At 40.4% G+C, this 23,789-nt stretch overlaps 1 protein-coding gene across 2 annotated transcripts in view; it reads left to right on the forward strand.

The window, feature by feature from the left end:
* Window positions 1-23,556, forward strand: part of UBE2H (ubiquitin conjugating enzyme E2 H) — a 101,782-nt gene extending 78,226 nt beyond the window's left edge. Inside the window, exons 5-7 of one of the 2 annotated variants that reach the window (XM_016213340.2) lie at window positions 284-336; window positions 14,390-14,518; window positions 19,247-23,556. In XM_016213340.2, the coding sequence (XP_016068826.1) occupies window positions 284-336; window positions 14,390-14,518; window positions 19,247-19,371 (307 nt within the window). In that variant the 3' untranslated portion in view covers window positions 19,372-23,556. The remainder of the gene's footprint in view (window positions 1-283; window positions 337-14,389; window positions 14,519-19,246) is intronic. The other variant, XM_016213341.2, reaches the window with a different exon arrangement.
* The last annotated feature ends 233 nt before the right edge of the window (window positions 23,557-23,789 follow it).

Below are 23,789 nucleotides of genomic sequence, written 5' to 3' on the forward strand. Positions count from 1 at the left end.
GTATACAGTGTGAGGCAAAAGTAGGTTTACAGTTGTTCGTGTGGAAAATAATGCAATAAATCAGTAAATGACACAGGAGAAAACTCTGTTTCACATACAACAGCTGTGAACCCACTTTTGCCCCACCCTGTGTATTCTGCTTCTCATCATACTTTTCCCCAGTTGGGATTTTTTAAAAATGATCTATTAAAAGTATTTTTCTTGATAAATAAAATTAGTTGCCAGATACATGCAACTAACTTTCTAATTTTTAAAAAAATGCCATTCTTTCCATCTGTTTCAGGTCAGGAACTGTGTGTCTAGATGTAATTAATCAAACTTGGACAGCTCTCTATGGTGAGTTTGGCCATGGAATATTTTTTAGAGATGTTGAGAACACTGCCTTAAAAAATGTTTGGCTTTTCTTCTCTGATTTAAGATGTTTTGTTGGGAATGGGAAGGGGTTTTGAAGGCCTGGATGGGATGGGAAAGTTTGATCAGTGAAAAAAATTTTATCACATTCAAACTTTGGTTTAGCAGAAGTTTAAAATAGTCTTGTGAGATTCTGAAATTAAGGTTAGTAATATACATATGCAGACAGAGAGATACACATAAAAATGTTTGCATATCTGTGTATTTAGAAGCATATTGTATACATGTTTATCTGTAATTTTTTTCTTTTCTTAGAAAAACTTTTAGGAATGTCCCTGTGGAATGATATGATGTCTTAAGAGGTTTGGGGGATCATCAGTTTCAAAGTCCTAAACCTTGCTATGAAGCAAAGAATAATTTAGCTTTCCCTTTAGTGCTGAAGTTGACATCTCTTACAGTGAATCAACAATGAATTGCCTAGTTCTGCAAAATACTATGCTAAATATCACAGAGAAATATAAGGACTATCAGGCCTTCTCTCCCTGAGCTTGTAACTTGGTTGGGGAGCTAAATATATTTTAAAATATAATTAAAGTTAATTGGGATACAACAAATTAATATGTTTATTCCCCCACATGTCTGAGTCCTCATACATCACAGACTCTCCCTGCTTTCATGCCCCCACCCCATGAAGCTTCCCCTGATGCTCAAGCTGGGAGTACTCTCTGGCCACTTACATTTTATAGCTCTTTTTTTGTGGCCTGCATTTACTTTCATTGTGTTTGTTGTTATGCCTGTATTTTTTGTGTGCTACTGGATGATTTCTGCCTTAATCGCCGTTTGAGGTGTGCATGTCTGATTTGTCTTTTTAAGTCCTGGCACTCCTAACACCGTGCCCTGTACCAGTGCGTTTGAAACAATGAGTGGTATAAGCAGTGCTGAGGGACATGAGAAGAGGGAGGAAAGATCCTTTAGGTTGGGGTTAACCAGGGATGGCCTGCTCTTGAAGAGTTGTGAGACCTTTGAAAGGTTTAAGGTGCCTAAGACATCTTTTTCCAGCCACAGTCCTGTTAGTCACTTTGCCAGACACCCTTGTAACTAGGATGGTGCATGAGACTCACAGGAAAGTTGGTCACCAGCAGCACCCAGTCCTTCTTTTTTCTCCTCCTGATTCTGCTATTTAAGAATTATTTCTTCTGCCTAGAGTTTTCTTCCCTAATCTTTGTGTGGCTGGTACCTTCTTTTCTCACCTCAAACATTACTTCCTAGAGAAGCCTTTTTTGCTAGCCACTCCATCTTAAATAATACCCATCCATAGCACAGCACCCCATTATAAAAATGTCTTTAAAACCAGTATTTGTGTATTGCTTATCTTGTCCTATTAGATTGTAAGCTCCACAAGAGCAGGGACTTTGTTGTATGTGCACATGCCCATATACACGTGTCTAAAACAGTGCCTGGTGTACTATATGGGTTCAAATATTTGTTGAGTTAATGAGTGAAGTAATCATGCCCAGTACTGTTTAACATGAGAGTTTTGGGGAAATTACAGCTTATAAGGAGAAGAGGCAACAAGAAAGAACATATACTCTGAGGTTGATTTAATGGATTCCTTTTAAGATGGTTTTTTGGTAAAAATGTCTCATGGCAGGCTGCCTGGAATATCTGATGTAATGATGTCTTTTCTTAAACTGTGTTCACATTTTAGAAATGTACATAACAAAATACTGCAAGCTGGTTCCCATTACAATAAAGTAAATCGGACATTAGTTCAACTAATTCTTTTACTATTGACCAGAAAACCTTTGTGGAAGGGGTTTGCTGATTCTCAAGTAGCTCACATCTCAGAACAGATTATTTTTAAAATAACAGCTTTATTAAATTATAATTTATATACATAAAATTCACCCATTTAAAGTGTGTAATTTGATAGGTTATAGTATAGTCACAGTATGTACAATCATTACCACATTTTCATTATAAAACATTTTTATCAACTGAAAAAGAACCCCCTTATCCTTTAGCTATCACTCCTTTAACCCTCCTATCTCCCCTCCCCCAGGCCTAGACAACAACTAATCTACTTTTTGTCTCTATAGATTTGCCTATCTGGGACATCCCTTATCAATAGAATTATACAATATGTGGTCTTTTGTGACGCTTTCCCCCCCAACTTCATATAATCTTTTCAAGATTCATCCATGTTGTAACATGTATCAGTACTTCTACTTCTTTTCATAGAATATTCACATTTTTATCCATTTGTCAGAAGATAGACACTTGGGTTGTTTTTACTTTTGGGCTTTTATGAATATTTGTGCTCAAATTTCAATGTGGACATATGTTTTCATTTCTCTTCGGTGTTTTACCTAGGGGCAAAATTACTGGGTGGAATTGTGGTAACTGTTGAACCATTTGAGGAGCTGACAGACTTTTCCAAAGTGATTGTACCATTTTACATTCCCACCAGCAGGTGTCAGGTATAAAAGGTTCAGAACAAACTTTAAAGCAGAAGGCCAGCATGACTTAAGATTTCATCACGTCTATAAAATGTTAGAACATGTTCTTGTATTACCTTGCAAATCATTTATTAAGTGACGTGAATTAAAGTGAACTTTTGGTCGAAGTGAACTTTTATTTTTGTATTACATGTGTATGACTTATCGTTAAATGTTCCATGATACACCTGGCTGGCATGGCTCAGTGGTTGAGCATTGACCTATGATCCAGGAGATCACGGTTCCATTCCCGGTCAGGGCACATGCCCGGGTTGCGGGCTCTATCCCCGGTGGGGGCGTGCAGGAGGCAGCCGATCAATGACTCTCTCATCATTGATGTTTCTCTCTTTCTCTCTCTGAAATCAATAAAAAATATATATTTTTTAAAAGTTCCATGATACAAGAGCATGGACCTACTAACATTACAGGTAAGTGCAGGAAATCAGAAGAAATACATGTAGAACAACATAGTCCAAAGTATTTTGTGCATGGGTGAATTGTTTAGATATTTTGCTCAAACTCAAACTATTCCTGAAGAAAATTTTAGATTTTTATTTAAACTTAAATTTTCTTTCATGAAAAATTTTAGGAGCAGATAAATACACTTTATATCAAAGTACTAGTAGAGAGAATTGGTTCAAATTACCTTGTTTCCTTTACTTTTTTTAAAATTGATTTCAGAGAGAGGAAGGGAGAGAGAGAGAGATAGAAACATCAATGATGAGACAGTCATTGGATCGGCTGCCTCCTGCACTCGCCCAACTGGGGATCAGGGAGCCTGCAGCCTGGGCATGTGCCCTGACTGGGAATCAAACTGATCTCCTGGATCCTAGGTCGATGCTCAACCGCTGAGCCACGCTGGCCGGGCCATTGGTTGATTCCTGTATTTGCTCTTATTGGGGATGGAACTGCAGTCTTGGAGTATCAGGATGGCGCTCTAACTAACTGAGCTACCCGACCAGGGCTACCTTGTTTCTTTTAGGCACACCTGATCTTGAGATCTAAACTGAATTTTTATTACAAACTGCTGAAGCCTCTGGCATTGATAATTGGTGAATTCTGAATCACTCAACTTTTGCAGTAATTCTTGAGAGAATCTTCATTCAAAGAACAAGAAAATCTTAATTTAATATGAAGCAACTATGAGAAAGTTGGTATATTAGCACAAATACTCAACTGAAAAGCAAAATGCTTAGCCTGGCAACCCAACACCTTTACTGTACCATAGGGTAGAGAGCAGGGTGTTACTTGTGAAATTTACTGCAATTAACTTTGCCCCAGGGCATGTACTGTGCAGTGGATATACATGTGTGTAGTATAATAGCAGTTCCTAGTTGAAATTTCCAGTTTATACGGTGTTCATGTTTGTAGCAAGTTTAGTCCTCTGTTCTCCCCACCCCTCAGAAAGTTGATTCTGGTAGTCCATTCAGCTCATCACTCCTGCTCTCATCCTGTTTTTCTTTGCCAAGGATACATGCGGTTTGTTCGATCAGAAGCTCAGAATTGGTATAATTGTAGTTTAATTGCCCAGTAATTTTTAATTCTATATTATTTAACCTTGCAAGAGAACTAATTACAGTGGGTAATTTGGCTAATTTTCTAAAGATGCTTGTCATCAGTATGAAGTTACCTATTGTGTATGAAGTTTCTATTGTTACTCTTGTGACATTTAAAAGGAAAGATGCAGATGCCATCACAAAATTGATTCATTTTGGTTTCCTGTATGATAGCATCTTTTTTTATATCCCTTCCTGCTTGCTCTTCCAGACAGCAATGATAAAAGCTCTGGAAAACTTAAAATGCAGCCAAGGAGATCTGGATTTCAGTTTCAAAAACAACTTATTTTAAAGATGGATGGAAGCAAAGTTCATTCATTAAACCATAAGTAGCTTTGTAAGCTCCCCCTTCTATTTTTGTTTTCCTTTTTACTACAAGGTATATTTTATCCACAGTTGTCTTTTCAACCCAAATTCCTGGAGACTCAGGTACCTTCACTGCAACACAGCTTTCGTTTCCCTCCCACCCGTCTGGGCCATGCGTACTTGACCCCTGAATATTGCGTTTATCTTTCCAACTTTCATTTTACTCATTTCTCGACTGACTTGGTAAATACTTTGTAGATTAAACTGTGGACATGGAAGGTGGGAGACAATTTTCTTATAAAATCGGTCAGTTTATAATTTTATTCTTACCCTTCGGGTTGCTAGCCAATGGACTGGATACTTCTCTTTGCTGGTGAAAAAAATCAACTTTTGGGAAATTACTTCCCCTAGGTCATCTGGCTAGTCAATAACAGAAAAACAAAGTTGACTAAAACAAAAGGAATGCTTCAGGGACTTTGAGATTCAAATTAGACAAAAGAAACAAAGTTTCTTTAGGCATTTAGAAAAATTTTAAACCATGAAGTTGTTCAATAGTATTAATCTGTGGCCTAATGAATTTAAGATACTAAATAAATGTAAGCTTTCCCATATTGGAAATACTTGGTCCATCCCTCTTTTCAGTTAGATAGCCTATGAATCTTTCCAAACAATTCAAAATTTGGCTGAAGGTAAATGTACCTTAAAATAACGCTTTATGTTGAATTAGTGTTTGCTAACTCTGTTTCTAGACTTTTCAGTGTAGTTACACAGACAAGAGATAAATATATCTGCCTGCATGTATGATTGGCCAACAACCACTGTTTGAACAGGCCTGAAAATGCAGTATTGATCCATCCATGTTGGAATCACAAACATGATCCTGCCTTTGAACAGCTACATGTCATTATGAGTCTCTCAGACAGGCCAGGTAGAGCAGTTTCTTTCAAGTACTGTGGGAAAAATGTCAACTGTAGTAGATAAAGAAGAAATATGCTGAGTTTTGACTTTGATGGCTTCAACAGCACTTGGCTCCATCATCCACTTCCTTTATCTGTCTGCTTGGAGATACTCAGATGTGGTATTGGTGAGGCCCAAGAGTTTAATTAGCTATACACAGAAAATGGGGTCTTTTGGGTTGAACAACTTAGCAGAAATTCGTTAAAAACACCACATTCACATTCATTGGTGGTCAACATTAAAACCATGGAATGATCCAAGCTTTGTGGATCGTGGGACATGAGCCAGGCTATGAAAGACACCCACAACTTCGTTCTGCTTTCTTTGGGCCTATAGTTTCAGGGCTCAGTTATGATTACATGGATTTGTTTTCACTTTATTTGCTTGTGGTCACATGTGTAGGTAAAGTCTTCCCCATCCATGGCCACCTACCTTGTAATTGCATGGAATTATCTTGTTCCTTTTTGACATTAAGGATAAACTAAGATTGTCTAGTAATTAAAAACTTTAATAATGAGTTTTAGTATGACTGTAAGAATACTCAGGTAGTTATACATTAACTGTCCTCATTTCTGGAAGGTTAATAACAAATCCTATTACCATGTTTTAGCTTGCAGTCGTTTAAGGTGAGCCAGGGTCATGCCAGGTTTGAACTAGGGTGACCTCTAAAGAACACCTAGATGGAAAGTGTTTTGAGATTGACATGACAACAGGGGGATTGTTTTTGATGAACAAGAGCCTGTTTTCTTCATTCTGATCTAAGTATTAGCATTATTTTTCTAATGTAGATCTCTATAGTTAAAATACATTGTGAGGAGGGAGCTGCATTTAGGCAATAGATGGGAGACGATTTTCTAGCTTTGTGGAATGCTTTAAACTGTTCGTGTTGCGTAACTGCATGCCTCTGGTTGGTAATCTGGCACTCAGCAGAGTGTATATGGTACTCCTCCCCGGTTTAGTACCCTTACCTTTCACATTGCCTTTTCCCACATAGAACAGAAATACCTATTTTTAGCTTGGAATATTTAAAAACTAATGCTTCCACTAGTGAGATTAGGTATGTCATATATTGCAAAAATTCTTTGAATTTCTAATGACTAATTCTTATTAATTCCTACTAATTGCTCTTTTTTCTTTTTGAAAGGTGTGAGGAGGGAGGTGCTTTGTTTTTTGCCTTCATGAGACCTCACTCTGTCTTGTAAAAATTCCCATGGACTAACATGAGAACATTGTAAATCTGATGAGGTCAGACTTTTTGTATATTTTATCCACACAGAAGATCCTCTCAGTTAAGTAATGAGATACATTCTTGAATTTATTGTCTAGCAAATTGGTGGCTGGATATATTATTCCATTAGCAACGTGGCTAGCCTTGTGGCCAGCTGGTTCTGCCACGGTACCACAGAAGGTCTTTGTGGTAGTGTGCTTCAGCTCATCCCATGTTTCCCTTCAGAACAGAGATAGAAATAAGCTTTTCCCCGTTGAAATTGGGATCAAATTAGTTATTTTAGAGAATGTTATTTTTAATCTCAAAGCCATGTCTTTTATGTCCTTCCTGTCTGGGGCATCTGTCCCGATCGGCCTTACGTTCTTGAGGGAATGTCTGTCTGCCTCTGGCCCACTGCTTACTGTGTCTTTCATGCATACCAACTGCTTGATCAGACGCAATGCTAACCCTCCAGTTGATGGGGTGAGGTGCATAGGTTTCTGACTACTCCTCTTTTAGGGGGTTAGAATTTCATTGTTCCTTACTGTTCACAGACTGTAAGCAGGAGAACGTTAAAGTAAAAAACACTCAAATCAATTGTTAAGATTGTAACTTCTTAGGAGTTAATAAAAGAGTAGAAAAGTAAATATCTATTAACTAACCCCCAAGTTATTAAATAACTGAAGGAAATCTGGAAATTTTATTTATTTGCCCTGTTTCAGTCAAAAACAATTAGCAGCATGTATGTTTGGATGTGTGTTTTTTATACATATAGTAGGTAGCCACCCCCCCCCCAAAAAAAAACCACTTGTTGAATGAATGAAATGGAATTTTATGGTTGAGCTTTATTTTGAGTACATTATAAATTCATGGCCTGTTTAGCAGTTCATGGTGAATTAATAATCAGAGTTCCTTGAAAGATGAGCGAAAGTCAGTCAGTGGGATTTTGGAAGGTCAGCTGCTGATTTTCTGTAGTTTATCAAGAATCTGAATAACATGAAATCCCAGGTGATCCCAACTTACTTAGTCATTAGGTTCAACTGTAGTGGCCAAAAGCCCAGGGAAAGAGATCTATGTAAGTCACAGAGCAAATCATCGCATCACCTCCTTGTGGTGGTTGCCCATCTTTTCACCTCCCTAATCATGATTCCCTTTGTCTCCTTTCAGTCCTGCTCCCTGTTGAATTACAGAACAGTTACGTGCCTCCTTACAGAGTGGTGGCTAGCTCACTGATTCTCAACGTGGGAGGCCAGGGGCCCTTCTGCAGAGGGGAGGGAGACAGAGAAACACATCCGTTTGGCTAGCGTGCTTCTGGAATATGAAGAGTTGTGAAGGAATGTAAGGGGAGCTTGCTCTCGATGCGAGGTGACTGGAGTGATGTTCTAAGGAAGCTGATTGCAAAGGCAGGAGTTTAGAGCCTGGAAGGCCAGCCAGCAGGTGGTTCCTTGATCCGTGGCTGGGATGATATATTGAGCTTGATGTAGTTACGTGGCGGGAAAGGGAAGAGGAACTAGATGCATTTTATTAGGACAAGTAGCAAGTCTGGGAAACTTACAGTGGGAAAGGCGGAAAGCCTAACCATGGTCCTTTCAGAGGTTTGGAGCCAAGGAACGGGGTGTTGGAGTCAACCTAGCTATTAGCAGAAATGAATCGATTTTCAGGGAAATAATTTTAGACATGTTGAGTTTGATAAGACCAGAAATATAAAGGACTGATTAGAAAGAACAGGTAGCTTTCAGCATAGGCTTATTGTAAGCTGGTGAGCTTCCCAGAGTGAGAGTGTATGAAGCTATTTCTTAAAATACAAATACCACAGAATTTACACTACTGTTGTCTTTCTAAACAAGTTTTTCTGTGTGTTGTTTGTTTGGCTTTAAAGAGAAGGAACGCGGGGCACTGGGCATCTGGGGGACGAGTAGAATTGGAAAGGGGGTGAGGTGGCATTTGAGAAGGCCTTGGTGGTTCTTGGCACCTGGCCATGACTGCATGTATGATGGTGGTGTTTTCTGAGTTACAGCATTTTGGGTGTTAAGTATGAAAAGCAAATGAAGATTATGCAAGTTAAAGTCTCTGAGATGACTGCCTGCTTGGTAATTGTGGTTTCTGGTGGGGCAGACCACGTGGAACTTTGGGCGTCCGCAGGGTTTTAACCTGAAGATAGCAGCATGCTTTACAAGAGTTTCCATTTTAATTTCCAAAGGAAATAAAGGAAGAAGAAATAACTTATGGTCACTGGTTCACAAACAGCCAAGAATAAAACATGAGATGTGTGATTCATCCCTCCCATGTTTTCTCCTGTAAGCAATGCATCATCTTTTTGGGAGTCACCTGGAGTAGGGTGGCTTTACTTTAAGAAGTGGTGCTCCCCGCCCCCCCCCCCCCCCGGTGTGACTCATTTTAATTAACATGTATTCCTTAAGGGATACAGGTAGATGTATCTACTCTAAGAAGGTGGCATATTTATATTACTATGCAGTTTTTATAGTCATTTATAGTAATATGCAGTTCTTCCTAAGGACCTGCAATATTGTACTTTTTTTTGCAGATTATATACTTTTTGAGATGCAGAGAGGAAGAGACCTGGCCATGGTCAAAGAACCAGCCAGTGGAGGGCCTGAGATTAGACTTGTGGTCTTCTGGGTTTTTCATCTGTTGTTCATCTCTTAAGGAGGCCAGCTCCCCTTTTGCTGGAAACAGTTCAGCTTAATGGAATTTGCTCTACCCAGTGCCCACAGTGTGTTAGATGATATCCATCACCACCTAGTCTACTGTAAAGCAGCCCTTTAATGCCCCTTTAAAATGGATCTACTTTTTCCTGCCCATAGTTTGGAATAACTCCACCTGGAGGAAGTGATGGTTACTTAAAAGGTATGCCGAAAAGGGTCAGGGAGGGCTACTCAGTTAGCACCTCTTCAGCATCTTAGCTGCCAAGACATTTTCTTGAGCCAAAGAACCCACAAGCAAATAGCCCTCTTCTCATTTGGTCTCTGGGGTTAGGGGTTGCATAGGGTAGGTAGTGTTTTCTGGCTTTGCATTTCTGCACACCCTCACATACAACACACATACACACATACCAGCCAATCCTAAATCAGAATCCCTGGGGTGGGTATGAGACAGCATGCATATTGTAAGAAAACTCCATAGGTGTAAATCTGATGAACAAACAGCCAGGACCTAGATTCGCCCATAAACCATTGCTCTTGACTGCATGGGGAAAATCCTGCTTTAGATGAGAGATCAGTATGATTTCAGTGTTTCTAAAAGTTAAACATGAATATAAATTATGAGTTTATGTGTCTAAGTGGAGGTATGAATGTTGTAACATTGTTAACAAGAATACTAATAAGATCAGGCTGAAGAGTCAGTCCTAATGGACTGCATTTTGCTAAGTGCAGATTTAGTCCAAGACAAAAGTAAGAGCTTTGTTCGTCATAAACCATACTTCCCAGGAATCTTGGGACTTCCTTTAAAAATGAAGGCAGCCAGTAATGGAGTCAGCTGATTGTAATCTGTAGATTGGGTGACCTATGTCTGGTTCTCTCCCTTTCAAAAAGCAGGAGGTTAATGTTTTTTTAAAAAGACTTTTGAAATGATAGGTTTTTTTTATTAACAGTTCTAGGGGGAAGTGTTCATTATGATGGATTTTCCAAAGATGAGTATCTTTATTTCATTTTTTGTTTATAGTTTAGGTTTCTTCTGCCAACATTCTTATCTTAAAAGAAGGTTATATGCACTTCTGCATGTTCAAGAGAGATTTTTGGCAGGAGGACCCTGTTGGCGGTAATAATTTTGCTAGCCACTTTTAGAAATGCTTCATTGCTTCAACACCCTGGCCTTCAAAGGCTACCATCTTTACCTGTAACTGGGCTGTATACTTTCCCTTTTCTGCTCTTTTGTGTTACAGATGTGACTCGGCACATCTGTAAAATGGACAAAAAGTATGTTAATGCAGAAAGACAGTAGACACAGGAAGGAAGAACCAATAATTGAGGGTTCTCTTATTTGTTTGTAACAAATACCTAGGCAGAGCCACTTATTGGAAGCTTGAGAAACAAAGTAGAGAGGAAGGGTAAAAAATCTCTTCCTGGAACACATGAAACACCTAGTTATGAAACATGTTGTCTGCAATATTTGAATCCCAAAGCACTTCTGAACATTACTTAAAGTGAGTAAAACTTGTACTTTATTTTTTTTAAAGGTTTTGTTGTTGTATGATAGGAACACTCAGCCGCTAATCTTTCTGACCAGCACATGTAGTAAAGACATGGCAGGAGAAGCCCCCAGTTCACTATATGTGGGTATCTGTGAACAGCCTTGGGCTACTTCCTGTGGTTGAGCTACTTGAAAACAAGCACACTGCCTCTGAAATATCAGGCAGCTCGGCCACAGAAACGCCTGAACACTTAGTGACCATCCTGCTGACCTTGAACTTGTGAAAAAGGAAAGCATTGAAGAGAGGGTGGCCATCTCAGAGCGTATATGATTTTGATGCAGAGACATGGGGAACTTGTACCATCACAAAGTTAAGACAGTCAGTATTCATTTTATCTGTTAACAGAGGCAGCATTTGGATAGGCCCAGGTTTGAAACCCAGCCCCTTGGGCAAGTTACTTAACCTCTTTCTGCCTCAGTTTCCCCATATGCAAAATAGAGATGGTAATCATACCTATCTCATTGGCTACGGTGAAATTAAGAGCGTCTATGTAAACTGTTGGTGAGTGCCTGGCTTGTAGTAAGTGCTAAGTATAAACTGTTGCTGCTGCCATTACTATTACTATTATTAGTGTTACTGTAACTCTTATTAACTCTTCCCTGCTCTGGGATCATGTTTAATTTGTAAAACTTCCACACTCCTTATTTTTCCTTCTTAATTTACTTACCTTTCTGCATTTTCTACCACTGTCTTAATAACCCACCCACCCAGGCATAAAAGAGAAAAAGAAAAAAATTTTCAGACTTGTCATGTTTTATTAAGTATGTCAAACATATGCAAAAATAGAGAGGACATGTTTATAGGAAGTGCTATTTTTTTTTTTTTTTAAATATATCTTTATTGATTTCAGAAAGAGGAAAGGAGAGGGAGAGAGAGAGAGAGAGAAACATCAATGATGAGAGAGTCATTGATGGAGCCCGCAACCCGGGCATGTGCCCTGACCGGGAATCGAACCCCAATCGCCTGGATCCTAGGTCAACGCTCAACCGCTGAGCCACGCCCGGCCGTGCGGAAGTGCTATTTTTAAAGGTTAAAAAAAGTTAAGTGTCTTTTGAAGCGTAGAAAGTAGAAATTACAAGTCTATTGCCTTGACATAACTTTTTAAATATTCTCTGTATACAGTACATACTGAACATAGTTGTAATTCTAGAGGACATACCATTCTATGGATTTTCACCACCCAGCATTAAAGCATAGGCATTTTTCTCTGTCCCTTAGCCTTGACAGTTTTCAGTGGTTTTATACCATAGATAATTATTGGTTTGTTGTATATGTTGCCTCCTTTAAAAAATATTATAAGTAAGATGGCAACGAAAATCCTACTGCAGATGATTGGGGATTATCTTGGGAAGATTTTTTTTTTCCTTTTTTGATTAGGAATCTCTGCATTTGTTTCCTGGTACATGGGAATCTTACCGTAATGTGGTTCTTTGGAAAGTTAGCTTTATGAAGGTGAAATAGCCCCAGTCCATGTAATAATACCAAGTCTGTATCTTGGGGTTAAAGGTAAACCCACACTGTGTGTCAGTATCTTTGCATGAGAACAGCACTGTGTGGGCTGTCATGGGACTCTCCAAACATCACTTTCTAGACGTGAGCTGTCCAAAACAGGATCTACTGGCCACTTGTAGTTAAATTAATGAGAATTAAGTAAAATGAAAGGTCCAGTTCCTCCCAGTCACACTAGTCATATTTCATGTGTTCAGTAGCCACATGCGGCTAGTGGCTCACATATTGGACGGGGCAGATACAGAACATTATCATCACTCAGAAAGTTCTGTTGAATAGCGCAGCCCTAGCTTATCCTCTGCTCAGTTCCTTAATCTTACAGTGACAAGGAAGAGCCACCTCCTATTTGTAGGTTTTTCTAGCAGAGGTTGGCAAACTTTTGCTGCCTGTTTTTTAATATAAAGTGTTATTGGAACACAGCTACACCTGTTTGTTTACCTATTGTCTATGGCTACATTTGTGCAGCAACAGTCGAGCTGAGTGTTGAGTAGTTATGACAGACCTAAGGTGGCCCACAAGCCTATAGTATTCGCTCTCCCTTTACAAAAAGTTAATCCCTTTATCTAGACTGGGGTTTCTCAACCTCGGCACTATTGTCTTTTTGTTCCATATAATGATTTGTTGTGATGGGCTGTCCTGTGCATTGTAGGATGTTTAGCAGCATTCCTGGCCTCTGTACTAGATACTAATAGCACCACTGTCCCCCTTCCACACCCAGTTGTGACAACCAAAAATTTCTCCACACATTGCCAGACATCCTCTGGGGAGCAAAATCACCCCCAGCTGTGAGAACCACTAATCTAAAGTGATGTGGCTTGACAAAACATCCATTTACAGTACTTTAAAAAAAAAATCTTTTAAAAATCCATTTAAAGAGCTGAGTAAATTAAAAAGGAGTATTTATGCTACATAGCATTATCTCCAGAAACAGAAATATTTCCTTTAACGTGATAAAGGAACTAGAGTGGGGCAGAGAAATGGAAGCACTGAGGTTCCACAGTTCACTGCTAACTGGGGAACAAATAGGATGGAAATTACACAGTCTATGAAGTTCATGGGGACATGTGGTTTATTTTCCAGGTTTTCAGAGTCTACTTGAAACACGATATGACTGCAGGGTTTTTGTTAACTGAGTGTATAGATGTCATGTGTGTATACCCAGCACCTTGTACTGAATCTGGCAAGAAAGGAGTTAATGTTTATTAAGTGATTGTTGATAAATGCAATAAATTAGTACTTACCTGTCTTATTTATGATTTTAAGTTGTCCATATAAGTTCTTACCCTAATAACTGATTATATTTACCGTCATTAGAAGTTATGAGAATTGAATTAAATGTCAAGACCTATAAAATTGTCTTCAGTTCTTTTAAGATCTGGTGCTTGAGTACTTTTCAGAGTGAGGATTTTCAGAGCTGAGGAAGAGGCCATGTTAAGAGATTAACTGCTCATTGTGTAAGAAAGTAGAGCATTGGGGCACAAGTTTTAATTGATAAACGATGTATATAGTATTTCTAAATTCTCGGTTTAGAAAATGGGGTGAATTAGAATTGGGAAAATTGCCTTTCAAAGTGAATCATCAGATACATGCCTTTATCTGGTTCTTCAAATTAAAATTAAATTTAAAAACTTTAAGTTGGTAGTGAAAGGAATATATGGTGTAGATCACATGCAGTGGACCAGTTCCGTGCAGCTAAGGATCGGGGAGGTGAGTGGTTCCGACGCCGGGTCCCGGGGAGCTTGAGGCGAGCCCGTGGCCTGTGCTCGATGCGGCTCTCTGTGCTGTGTTGCAGATCTCACCAACATATTCGAGTCCTTCCTGCCCCAGTTGTTGGCCTACCCCAACCCCATAGATCCTCTCAACGGCGACGCTGCAGCCATGTACCTCCACCGGCCAGAGGAGTACAAGCAGAAAATTAAAGGTAAGGAGGCAGATCGTTTAACCTGGAGACAGAACTTGAGTCTGGAGCTTTGATCATTGATCACCCTTCTTAGTTACTAATAAGAATCTTTGCCTTTATTTGCTTCCTTTTGTCTTGTAAAATTAGAAAATTGGAGTTGAGAATAAGTTAATTGAAAGGGGTAATCTCACATTTGTTTATAGACAGTTAACATCCTGGCCCTTCAGCTACCTTTGGGAGCTGGAAAAATAGTTGCCAAATCCATCATTAGACTTTTCTTTTTTTAATCCTCACTTGAGGATATTTTTTCCATTGTTTTTCAGAGAGAGCGCAAGGGAAGGGGGTGGAGAGAAACATCGATGTGAGAGAGACACATCAATTGATTGCCTCCTGCACGCGCCCAGACTGGGGCCTGGAATTGAACCTGCAACTGAAGCAGGTCCGTGCCCTTGGCCAGCATTGAACCTGGAACCCTTCAGTCCACGGGCCGACACTCTTAACAACTGAGCAAAACTGACTAGGGCCATCATTAGACTTTTAAAAAATTATATTTTACCTATTGAATTAAAAATACCCAGCTAAGCCCTAGAAGGTGAGTCAGTGGTTAGAGCGCCAGCCCTTGCACTGAAGGGTCCCAGGCTTGATTCCTGGTCAAGGGCATGTACCTGGGTTGCATGTTTGATCCAGGCTGGTCAGGGCACGTGCAGGAGGCAGCCAGTTGATGTGTCTCCCTCACACCTGTATTTCTCTCTCTCTCTCTCCCTGCCTGCCTTCTACTCTCTCTAAAAATCAATGGAAAAAAATATCCTCTGGTGAGGATTAACAAAATAAATAAATACCCAGCTGGCTTCTTTTCTGCGTCCCATACTAATTTACTTTCATTTTGGGATATTTTCATGTAGGCATATTTCTCCCCTACTGTAGATACCTGGCCCCAGTACCCTGGTACTATGGGATTTTTCTATTAAAACGTGAAATGTACTGTTAACGTTAGAAATGTATTAGTGATGACAGCACTAGTTTCCTCATTCCTTAGGATTTAGAATCCTATTTTCCCATTCTCAAACAGTTTACATGCTGATGGGACATGAATTTCACAAAAGGGAAATTAGGATTGCAAAAGAACATTGAAAGCATCACATGGGTTTACTGGTGGTGTCCTCTTTACCTGTGTATGCTTGAGAACTTTCATAAGGAAAAGTCTAGAAACATAAAGTTCCACCAAAAAGGAAAAGAATTCATAGGCCTGTTTTTCTTAACAAATGGACAGCATCGGTATGTACCCAGTTTTTAGCACAACTTGCCCATCTGCCTAGCAGTTCAGAACATTATCTTCTGCAGAGTATGTGCCCCTCTGAGGTACATTTGTAAGAGATGGCAGTAGAAATAATTCATGAGAGCTTGAATATATAGGTTTTACTCTGAACTGTGCAGGTATGAGACACAGGAGCATTTGGGGCTACTGGTGGAACATGGCTGGTCTTCTGTTTCTTATCTCCGCCGGTCTCTACAGGGTATTGTTCAGTACTTTAGTTGAGATAAAATAGAAATAAATCTACTCTAATTTACTTAGGTCTCAGGTGCTTTGCAAATTATCTAATTTATGTGGCAGAATATCTACATAGTCAAACAAACGTGTATTTCAAGAAAAAGACAGTCGGTTTCAAGCAGATAAAATTCTATTACGAATATTAAAAAATTGACAAAGGATTCACTTAACAGTGTCTGCAACCCACAGACACCTCAGTGCGGAACCTGCGTCTCTAGTCTTAAGTTCCTTCTGCCGCAGCAGTGGAGCGCTCTTCCTGTTTTAGTACGCACCTGCTACAGCACCCGTTGCAAAAGGAACCTAGCCCACATTTTTTCATCTTAGAATGGCTAGCGCTAGCTTAGGGAGCTCTAGCTTTCTGAAATGTTAATGTTGGCTATCATTTTGTCTTCCCTAGTAATCTGAGAAAATCATGGCAGTCAGAGCCGAGCTCAGCCCGGCTTCCTGCCGTACCTTTACATAAGGCCATCATCTTCCCTTGTTCCTCCCAGAGCAAATAAGAGGGCCCGTCGTCTTTCTCAGGCTGCCCCACCAACCCGGGGTCTCCCTCTCCCACCCCTCCCCTCCCTCCGGGTTCCTCCTCCTCCCCTAGACTGTCAGAGGTAGCCCGGTTCAGAAGTCTCTGTCTGCTCCTATGGATTCCTTTAGGAGTCTTGCTATTTATTTCATTTTCAAACTTCTTGCTTCCTTGCTTTAAACTCCTGAGGTCTAGTTTGTTTTCCCTCCTATACTGAAGCTGTGATCTCATTTCTTCCTAATCTTTTGGACCCTTCTGAAGACCTGTTTTCATGGACTTCTCTGCAGCTTTGCTCTTGTACCTCTTACCTGTCTGAAAAAGGGTCTCATTCCATTCCCAAACATGGTCATTCTCTTTAAGATTCCGTCCTTCAGCCCCCTCCGGACACCCCCTGGGAAGCCTGTTCAATCTCACAACTTTAGATGATTTCAGGTAGGTGATTTCCAAATACGTGTCTAGGTGTGACCTCTCTCCTAAGCTGCTCAGTGGACATTTCCACGCCTAACATCACACACAGGTCAGTGTGTGCATGCACCCTTCCTTACCATGAAATCATCAGCATTCCTATTGAGTTGATGCTGTTTTATTATCTTGTAAACATTGGATTGCTAGTAGAACAGGACATCATTGGCGCTGTCTGAAGATGTGTCATTTCCCTGCTCAGCCTTCACTGAGTGGCATCTTAGCTTGCCATTCCAGGCCCTCTACCACTGTGTGTCGTCTACACCTTTGCCTTTGCTCCTCTAAATGCATCAATATATGACAGTAAAATTGAGTTTCAGATACCCGGCTATTCTCTTCCTTAGGGAAAGTTTTAACACTACAGAAAAACAGGTAATAACTGTATGTCCATCACCCAACTCTAGATGAACCTATACTTTTGCCTTATTTGCTTCAAAATTTTTTAAAGAAAGAAAATAAATGTAGTTCTCTTTTAAGGTTGTGTTTGAACATCCCAACCACTTCCTTCTCCCTGGAGTGGCACCTCTCATGCTGCAGTGACAGAAACCCTTCAAGGGGTCAGTGCAGATGTGACTCCTTCCTGGCTGTCCAGCTGGAGCCCCTTCCTCGCTGCTTCCCTCTGATGGCACTTGGCAGCTAACTGCCTTTTCTCTTCATCTGTTTCTCCTGCTCATTAGTGACCTTGCTGTTCGGTTTTCTCTCTCCTGAAAGGCCTTATCCTAGTAAGCACTTAATACGTATGTTTCCTTGAATATACTTAAGAAGGCTGATAGTATCAAATTACACTGTGAAAGTGCAGCGGCTTATTTCTGCAAAGGAAGAAACAAAGTAGCCAACCTATTACAGAGTAAAAATAAAATTTCTCTGGCTTTAATAAACATTTCTCTCACTCTAAAAGGTAAACTAAGGTCAGTTTCTACCTAGTTAGGGGCTTTTTGTTTTCCCAACTCATTATCTCAGCGTAAAATTGTGTTACTGTGAATTTGTAGGACTCTAAGTGAGAAATCTACAAACTTTTTTTGTAAAGGGCCAGATTTGGCCACATATGGTCTCTGTCACATATTCTTTTTCTTTTTCTTTTTTTAAACAACCCTTTAAAAATATTTTAAAGAAAATTCTTATCTAGGTTCCTGCACAGTTACTCAGATTTGGCAGGCCCATTTGGCCGTTTACCTTAGCTTCCTCTTTTATTTAGTGCCTGTAATTCCATGGGAAGAAAAACAAAGCTTAAGGGTATGAGGATATGTTTGTGCTTTTTTCCTGCTGGCATTCTAAATAGGATTCTAAATGTCTCGTCTCTTCATATTGTGTATAGGCTATTTACTTGAGAACAGTATGCACTTAGAGACTTCAGGAACAAGTTTGTTTATTCAGCAGTTCTTAAATGTTTTTTCAGCCTAGATTATAGCAGCATAAATCTTCAGGTAAATAATACATGGTAAAGTCACTCAAGGTAGCTGTGTCTCCAGACAGCAGCTCATTCCTGAGCAGACTAAGAGACTGTTTTTACCAGCTGCCTTAGAAACCTGACAGGCAGGATCTGTTTAAACTAAAATCTATTCCTAAAATAATAGATTTGGCTGACTATAATTATATAACTGCAAATCTAAAAATGATGGGGAATTTCCTTATAAGTTACTATGGAATCATAACTAGTCCAGTGCTATCTGGGAGGTGAATATTTTTATTATTAATATAGAAAATTAAAAGAAAATGCAGGGATCACATTCTTCCAAATCATCAAGTTTGGAGGAGGGCAGCTATACTGGTCAGCCATCAAGGAAAGTTAGAGGGCTGGAGGACCGGGGCCCGATTCACACTGGCCATCGTCCTGGCTGTCTGCCAACCTTCCTGTGCCTTGCAGCCGGGGCCCAAGGGTGGTTGGCTGCCTTGTATACATCCATCCATCTGAGGGTGTTCATCTGCCTGGTAGGTATTCTCCCAGCTGGGAGGTGATGGCCCGAGGAGCTTAGGATGGTGATCCAGTGTATTTATTCCCCTACAAGTCCCATGTCCTGCTTTGCCTCTTACTAATGAGGCAAAATGCATAAAACTCCAAAGTCTTCCCCTTAGCTTTTGTGACTCCAACTGTCATCTTTGTTACCGCCGGCATGTAAGGAGAGCTGGAGCTTCCCTGGGGCTTGCCAACTTGGGGGTCGCCGAAGCACATGTCTGCCTGCTCACTGCCCTTGTGTTTTCTTTATCCCTGTCTCCTGTGCAGAGTACATCCAGAAATATGCAACGGAGGAGGCACTGAAAGAGCAGGAAGAGGGCACCGGTGACAGCTCGTCGGAGAGTTCTATGTCTGACTTTTCGGAAGATGAGGCCCAGGATATGGAGTTGTAGTAGAAAAAGCACCTGCTTTTCAGAAAGACTATTATTTCCTAACCATGAGAAGCAGACTATAATATTCATATTTAAACAAAGCAATTTTTTTTATTACTAAACAAGGTTTTTATGAATAATAGCATTGATATATATATATTATATATCACCCTTTAGATCTTGATTTCTTGGTCATTTCTCAACCTGAGGTGCATAGCATATTCCCACATTCCATTTTGGTAGCAATATGCGGTCCGAATGCATGCATTCATAAGTCCATTTGGCCAAGTCAGCCTGTGTGCTACTGAACTGTCAAAAGAAATAGCCGCTCTGATAGATAGACATGAGTAAAAGTAACAGGAAAAAGTTGCTTCTTTTATTGATGGTTCCAAAGAAACAAACCAAACCAACCAGCTCTTGGACATGAAGATAGACTAGTGCTTTTTCAAAATGGAAAGGAAAAAATTGGGAAGGAAAAGGCCTGCTGTGGGAGCATATAGAGCCAGCAATGTCAGAGTCAGAGCTGCTCCTTCCTGTGATTCCTACCTAGGTGGCCTCATTTCTGTGGAGTAACAGTGTAAGCAGGGAGCTAATTGGAGTATTGAAACTTTAAACAATTTTTGCTTGGATTTTAAGTACATTTTTATATGTAGATTCCTGCCCTTCTGGCTACTCAGCCCTGCAGCCACGAGTGTATTGCTTTGGAGAACCTTTGGAAAGTGTTTTCTAAACCTGATGCTTTCTCATGGGGTAGAGCTTGTAATCCAGACTTTTTTTTGAGAGGACAGGACAGGAAGAGAAAAGTGACTGGGAAGATGTTTTCTCTCATCCAGCACATGCAGAGTCACAACCTCATCCTATTGTTGGCCACTTTGAGATGCTACCCTGGACTAAGCTTTAAATTTGCAGGTGGTTGTGGGTTATTTTTGTTTTGGGGGTTTGGGTTTTTGGTGTGTGTGTGAACTGTGCTTAGACAGGTTACAAATTTAATCTTCACCTGCCAAGAGATGGCCTCCTCCTTGGACAGCCACTCAGTGGACCATTAGACTCAGGAAGAAGACCCTTCCGGTGGCTGTGACTCCTGGGTACTTGCCTTCACGTTTTGGTTTTGGTTTGGGTTTTGGTTTTGGTTTTGGTTTTCTTTCTGCTGCTGCTCTTGGCAGCAGCCTGGTCATCATCTGCTTGTGGGAGTGGGAAATGGATATTTTAGACCCAACACACATTCTAAATTTCAAATGAGTAATAGTTGGAACAAATAAAGGTTCTTGTACCCAAAGTGACTCTACATGAGGAAAACAAACACAGCTTTTTTCAGAGTGTGACAGAATAGAGAAAGGATTCAGAAATGTGATGTAGTAAAACAGGTTTTGAAGGAAGACCGTCTTCTCTCCTGCATGTGTTAAGAGGAAATCAGACAGTTAAAAATGCCTGCTAATGAATGTTTACTCAGCTAACCATATGTCCAGGTTGCTAGCAGTTCCTTTCAAATCTGGGTGTTGCCTGCTGAATTTGGAGAACTCTACACAGCACCTCTGAATTCTTTTTGTGTCGCAACCAATAGGACAAGAGCAGAATTGGCCAATCCTAAAACCTTCTAAAGACAATTTTTTAATGTCCCACTGGGATAATTTAATTTTTCTTTCTGATGTGTGTTTTTAGTTTAGAAGTGCTATATTCCACAAGATTTGAGTCAATGAGGTTGGAAGATATCTTTTTTTATTCAAAAAGCACAATCAATCTTTTCTTTGAAAATCTATATAAAGTACAACTTGCTTTTAGCATGATTATTTTCGTAAATAAAAAAAGACAAAGAATTTACTTATTTTATGTTAATTACGGGCATGAAGCAAAAGGTTTTCTTTAAAAAAAAATTAAAAGTGCAGTTATGTAGGGCTGTGGTTAGTTAACCGTACTGAGTTATCTATCTAGCATTTGTGGCTTGTTGGAAGGGTAGTATTAACTATTTAACATGTAATGGTGTACTTTAACTCTTATCTAGCACGTTGTCTTCTCATTACTTTGGGGGAGGGAGGGTCTCTGCTGGCACTGTCTAACTTGCTTACCTGCTGAATTAGCAGTTTGCTTGTGCTATAACCGTTATTGTAGGTGCGACTTAGGGTAGGCTTAAAGTGCTGGGTGGTGATTTGAGTTCAAACAATAAAAAATTGTATTTTTTCAATATTGTATAAACAATAGTGTTCTAATTACCTTTCCAAAAAAAAAAATAATGTCCAGATAATTGTTTTAAATCTTGTCCAAAAAACTAGCAGAACCAAGTTTGGGGAAGGTATGTGAGCAGTGCCACAGCTCTACTCCTCAACGAAATCCGTGTTTTTCTAACAAAAAGACACCAGCTTGCCTGCCTGCGATCGAGAGCTCCGGCACTAGAAATCTGGTGGTGTAGAATTCCCAAAGGAAGATTTGGGGGGGGGGAGGTTGCAGGGGTTAAGCAGATCTGAGTGTGGCTAGTGTGTGTGTGTGTGTTCGCGCGTGTGTGTGCCTGTTGTCTCCATGTCTGTCCTTGTGTATCCATCCAAGTCTGTGTGATGAAGGTGTAATTAGGGCTTCTCTCTTAGCACTGGAAGCTTCTAGAATTGCTACTCAAATCGCTCTGTACTCTTTCTGTGCAAGTCTGTCTCATCGGAGCACTAACCTTGGTCCCATGCATGTTTTTGGCTCTGTGGGGCTCTTTACCTCTCCACTGCGAAATTGGCTTGATAAGTTGAACAGAATCCCTTCTAATGCTAACCTTTTGTCCCTACCCTGTACCTGGAAGAGGTAGGAGCAGGAGACCATACTTACAGGTGCAGAGGGAGCTGGAAGAGGCCTGGCTGTGAATCTGAGGACTCGCCCCCAATAATAGATGGTAAAGTAAGACTGAGTAAGGGGTGTTTCAACACCAACCGCTTTTCTAAGATAGTCCTGTCACAACGCTCAGAAACGCCTGGAGCCCCTCAAAAGGGCTGAACGTCATTGACTTAAAGGTGGTGGTGGTGGGTCAGAGTTGCTTCTGGCAGTTTCCCGTATTAGTTTTTGAAATCCTACCTTGTGGTTTACCAGCACAGGCCATTCTTTGCCCCTGTTCAAATGACTGAGCTCATGCTCTCGCCAAACACCAACAAACAAGATGACTGCGGCATTTAATCCGCTGCTCTCTGCCAGCCCCAGCCCCAGGGCCTTGTGGGTTGCGTTTATTAGTAGCCAACCTAGGCAGTGGCATTTTTGCTCTTTTAGTCTTCAGTCTCATTGCCCTCCTTGACTTGACTGTGCAGTTTCAACCAGCATTTTATACTAGTGAGAGAATTATCAGAAGTTGCCATGTATATCTCCTGTACCTAATATTTTTCTTCCACTTCAAAAGCTGTTCTAATTGCCAAGCGGCTGATCTAAGCTCCTGGAGGGTGTCTCCCCTTCAAGGAATTTTTTCCCCTCAAAAATCTCCCTGAAGCCCTATTTGACCTTGGCCTATAACACTTGCTTTTTATTAAGCCTCCAATTGGGACGGCTGAGAATCATGAAAAAAAGATCTTCCACTAGCTTCCATCCGTCAAGTTTCTGGGAACTGATGTTTGATTTTAAATGGCATGTGACCCTTCTGTATTCTAGGAACTCAATTAGAAAAGTGAAAGCCATTAACAAAAGTTAGTTTTATTTCATCAGCTTCCTAACTGGGTTCACAGCCTTGTTGACTGAAATCAAATCATTTCTGACGGCACAGAGGCCTGTGTTTCTTTGGACTTCTGAATCCATGTTCATATTTTCTCTGGCCACTGAACACCTTGGCGGTTCCATTAGGAACTGGCGGGAGTGGAGGTCCCTTGGGGAAGGGGGAGCTAACAACCCTCAGGTTTGAAGGTTCTCCACTCACCTGAGGAAGGGCCAGGACTCTTAATTCAGCAAACACTCGTCTTGGCTATGGCCTTGGGAAGAAATGGCCATTATTTACTGATTGTATTTGGTACATATTGTGTGATACTTGAAGAGATAAAAGGGACTTACCAGCCCTTAATTGAAATCTGAGCTTTTTATCACTTATTTTTTCCCTCGCCCTGTCTCCTCCCTTCCACCATTTTCCTCGCATTGTGATGATCTAGTGGGCACTTCTGTCAACAGGACAAATGCCTCCTCTGACTATAACCTCTTAATAGTTGTGTATAATGAAAACTGTAAACTTTTTTAAATAAAATGTGTATATACCTTGGCAAATGGCTGGACTTTGATGAATGAGATACTGGCCCCCATAATGATTTAGCCTGTTTTAAAGATGGCCTTCCTGTTCATCTGGTGCCTCTGTACAGCAGCTGGCATTTTCCCCCCCTTTTCCTAAGAAGCTCTTGCAAGGCAGACTGGGTTAGTGTGGGAAGGGAGTGTCGCTTATAGGCAGCAATAACCCAGTAGGCCTTGCCTATGGAATCCTGTCCCTGTCCCTGAAGCAGCGG

Source organism: Miniopterus natalensis, chromosome 10 (genome assembly GCF_054644295.1).
Source record: "Miniopterus natalensis isolate mMinNat1 chromosome 10, mMinNat1.hap1, whole genome shotgun sequence".
Lineage (NCBI taxonomy): Eukaryota > Metazoa > Chordata > Mammalia > Chiroptera > Miniopteridae > Miniopterus > Miniopterus natalensis.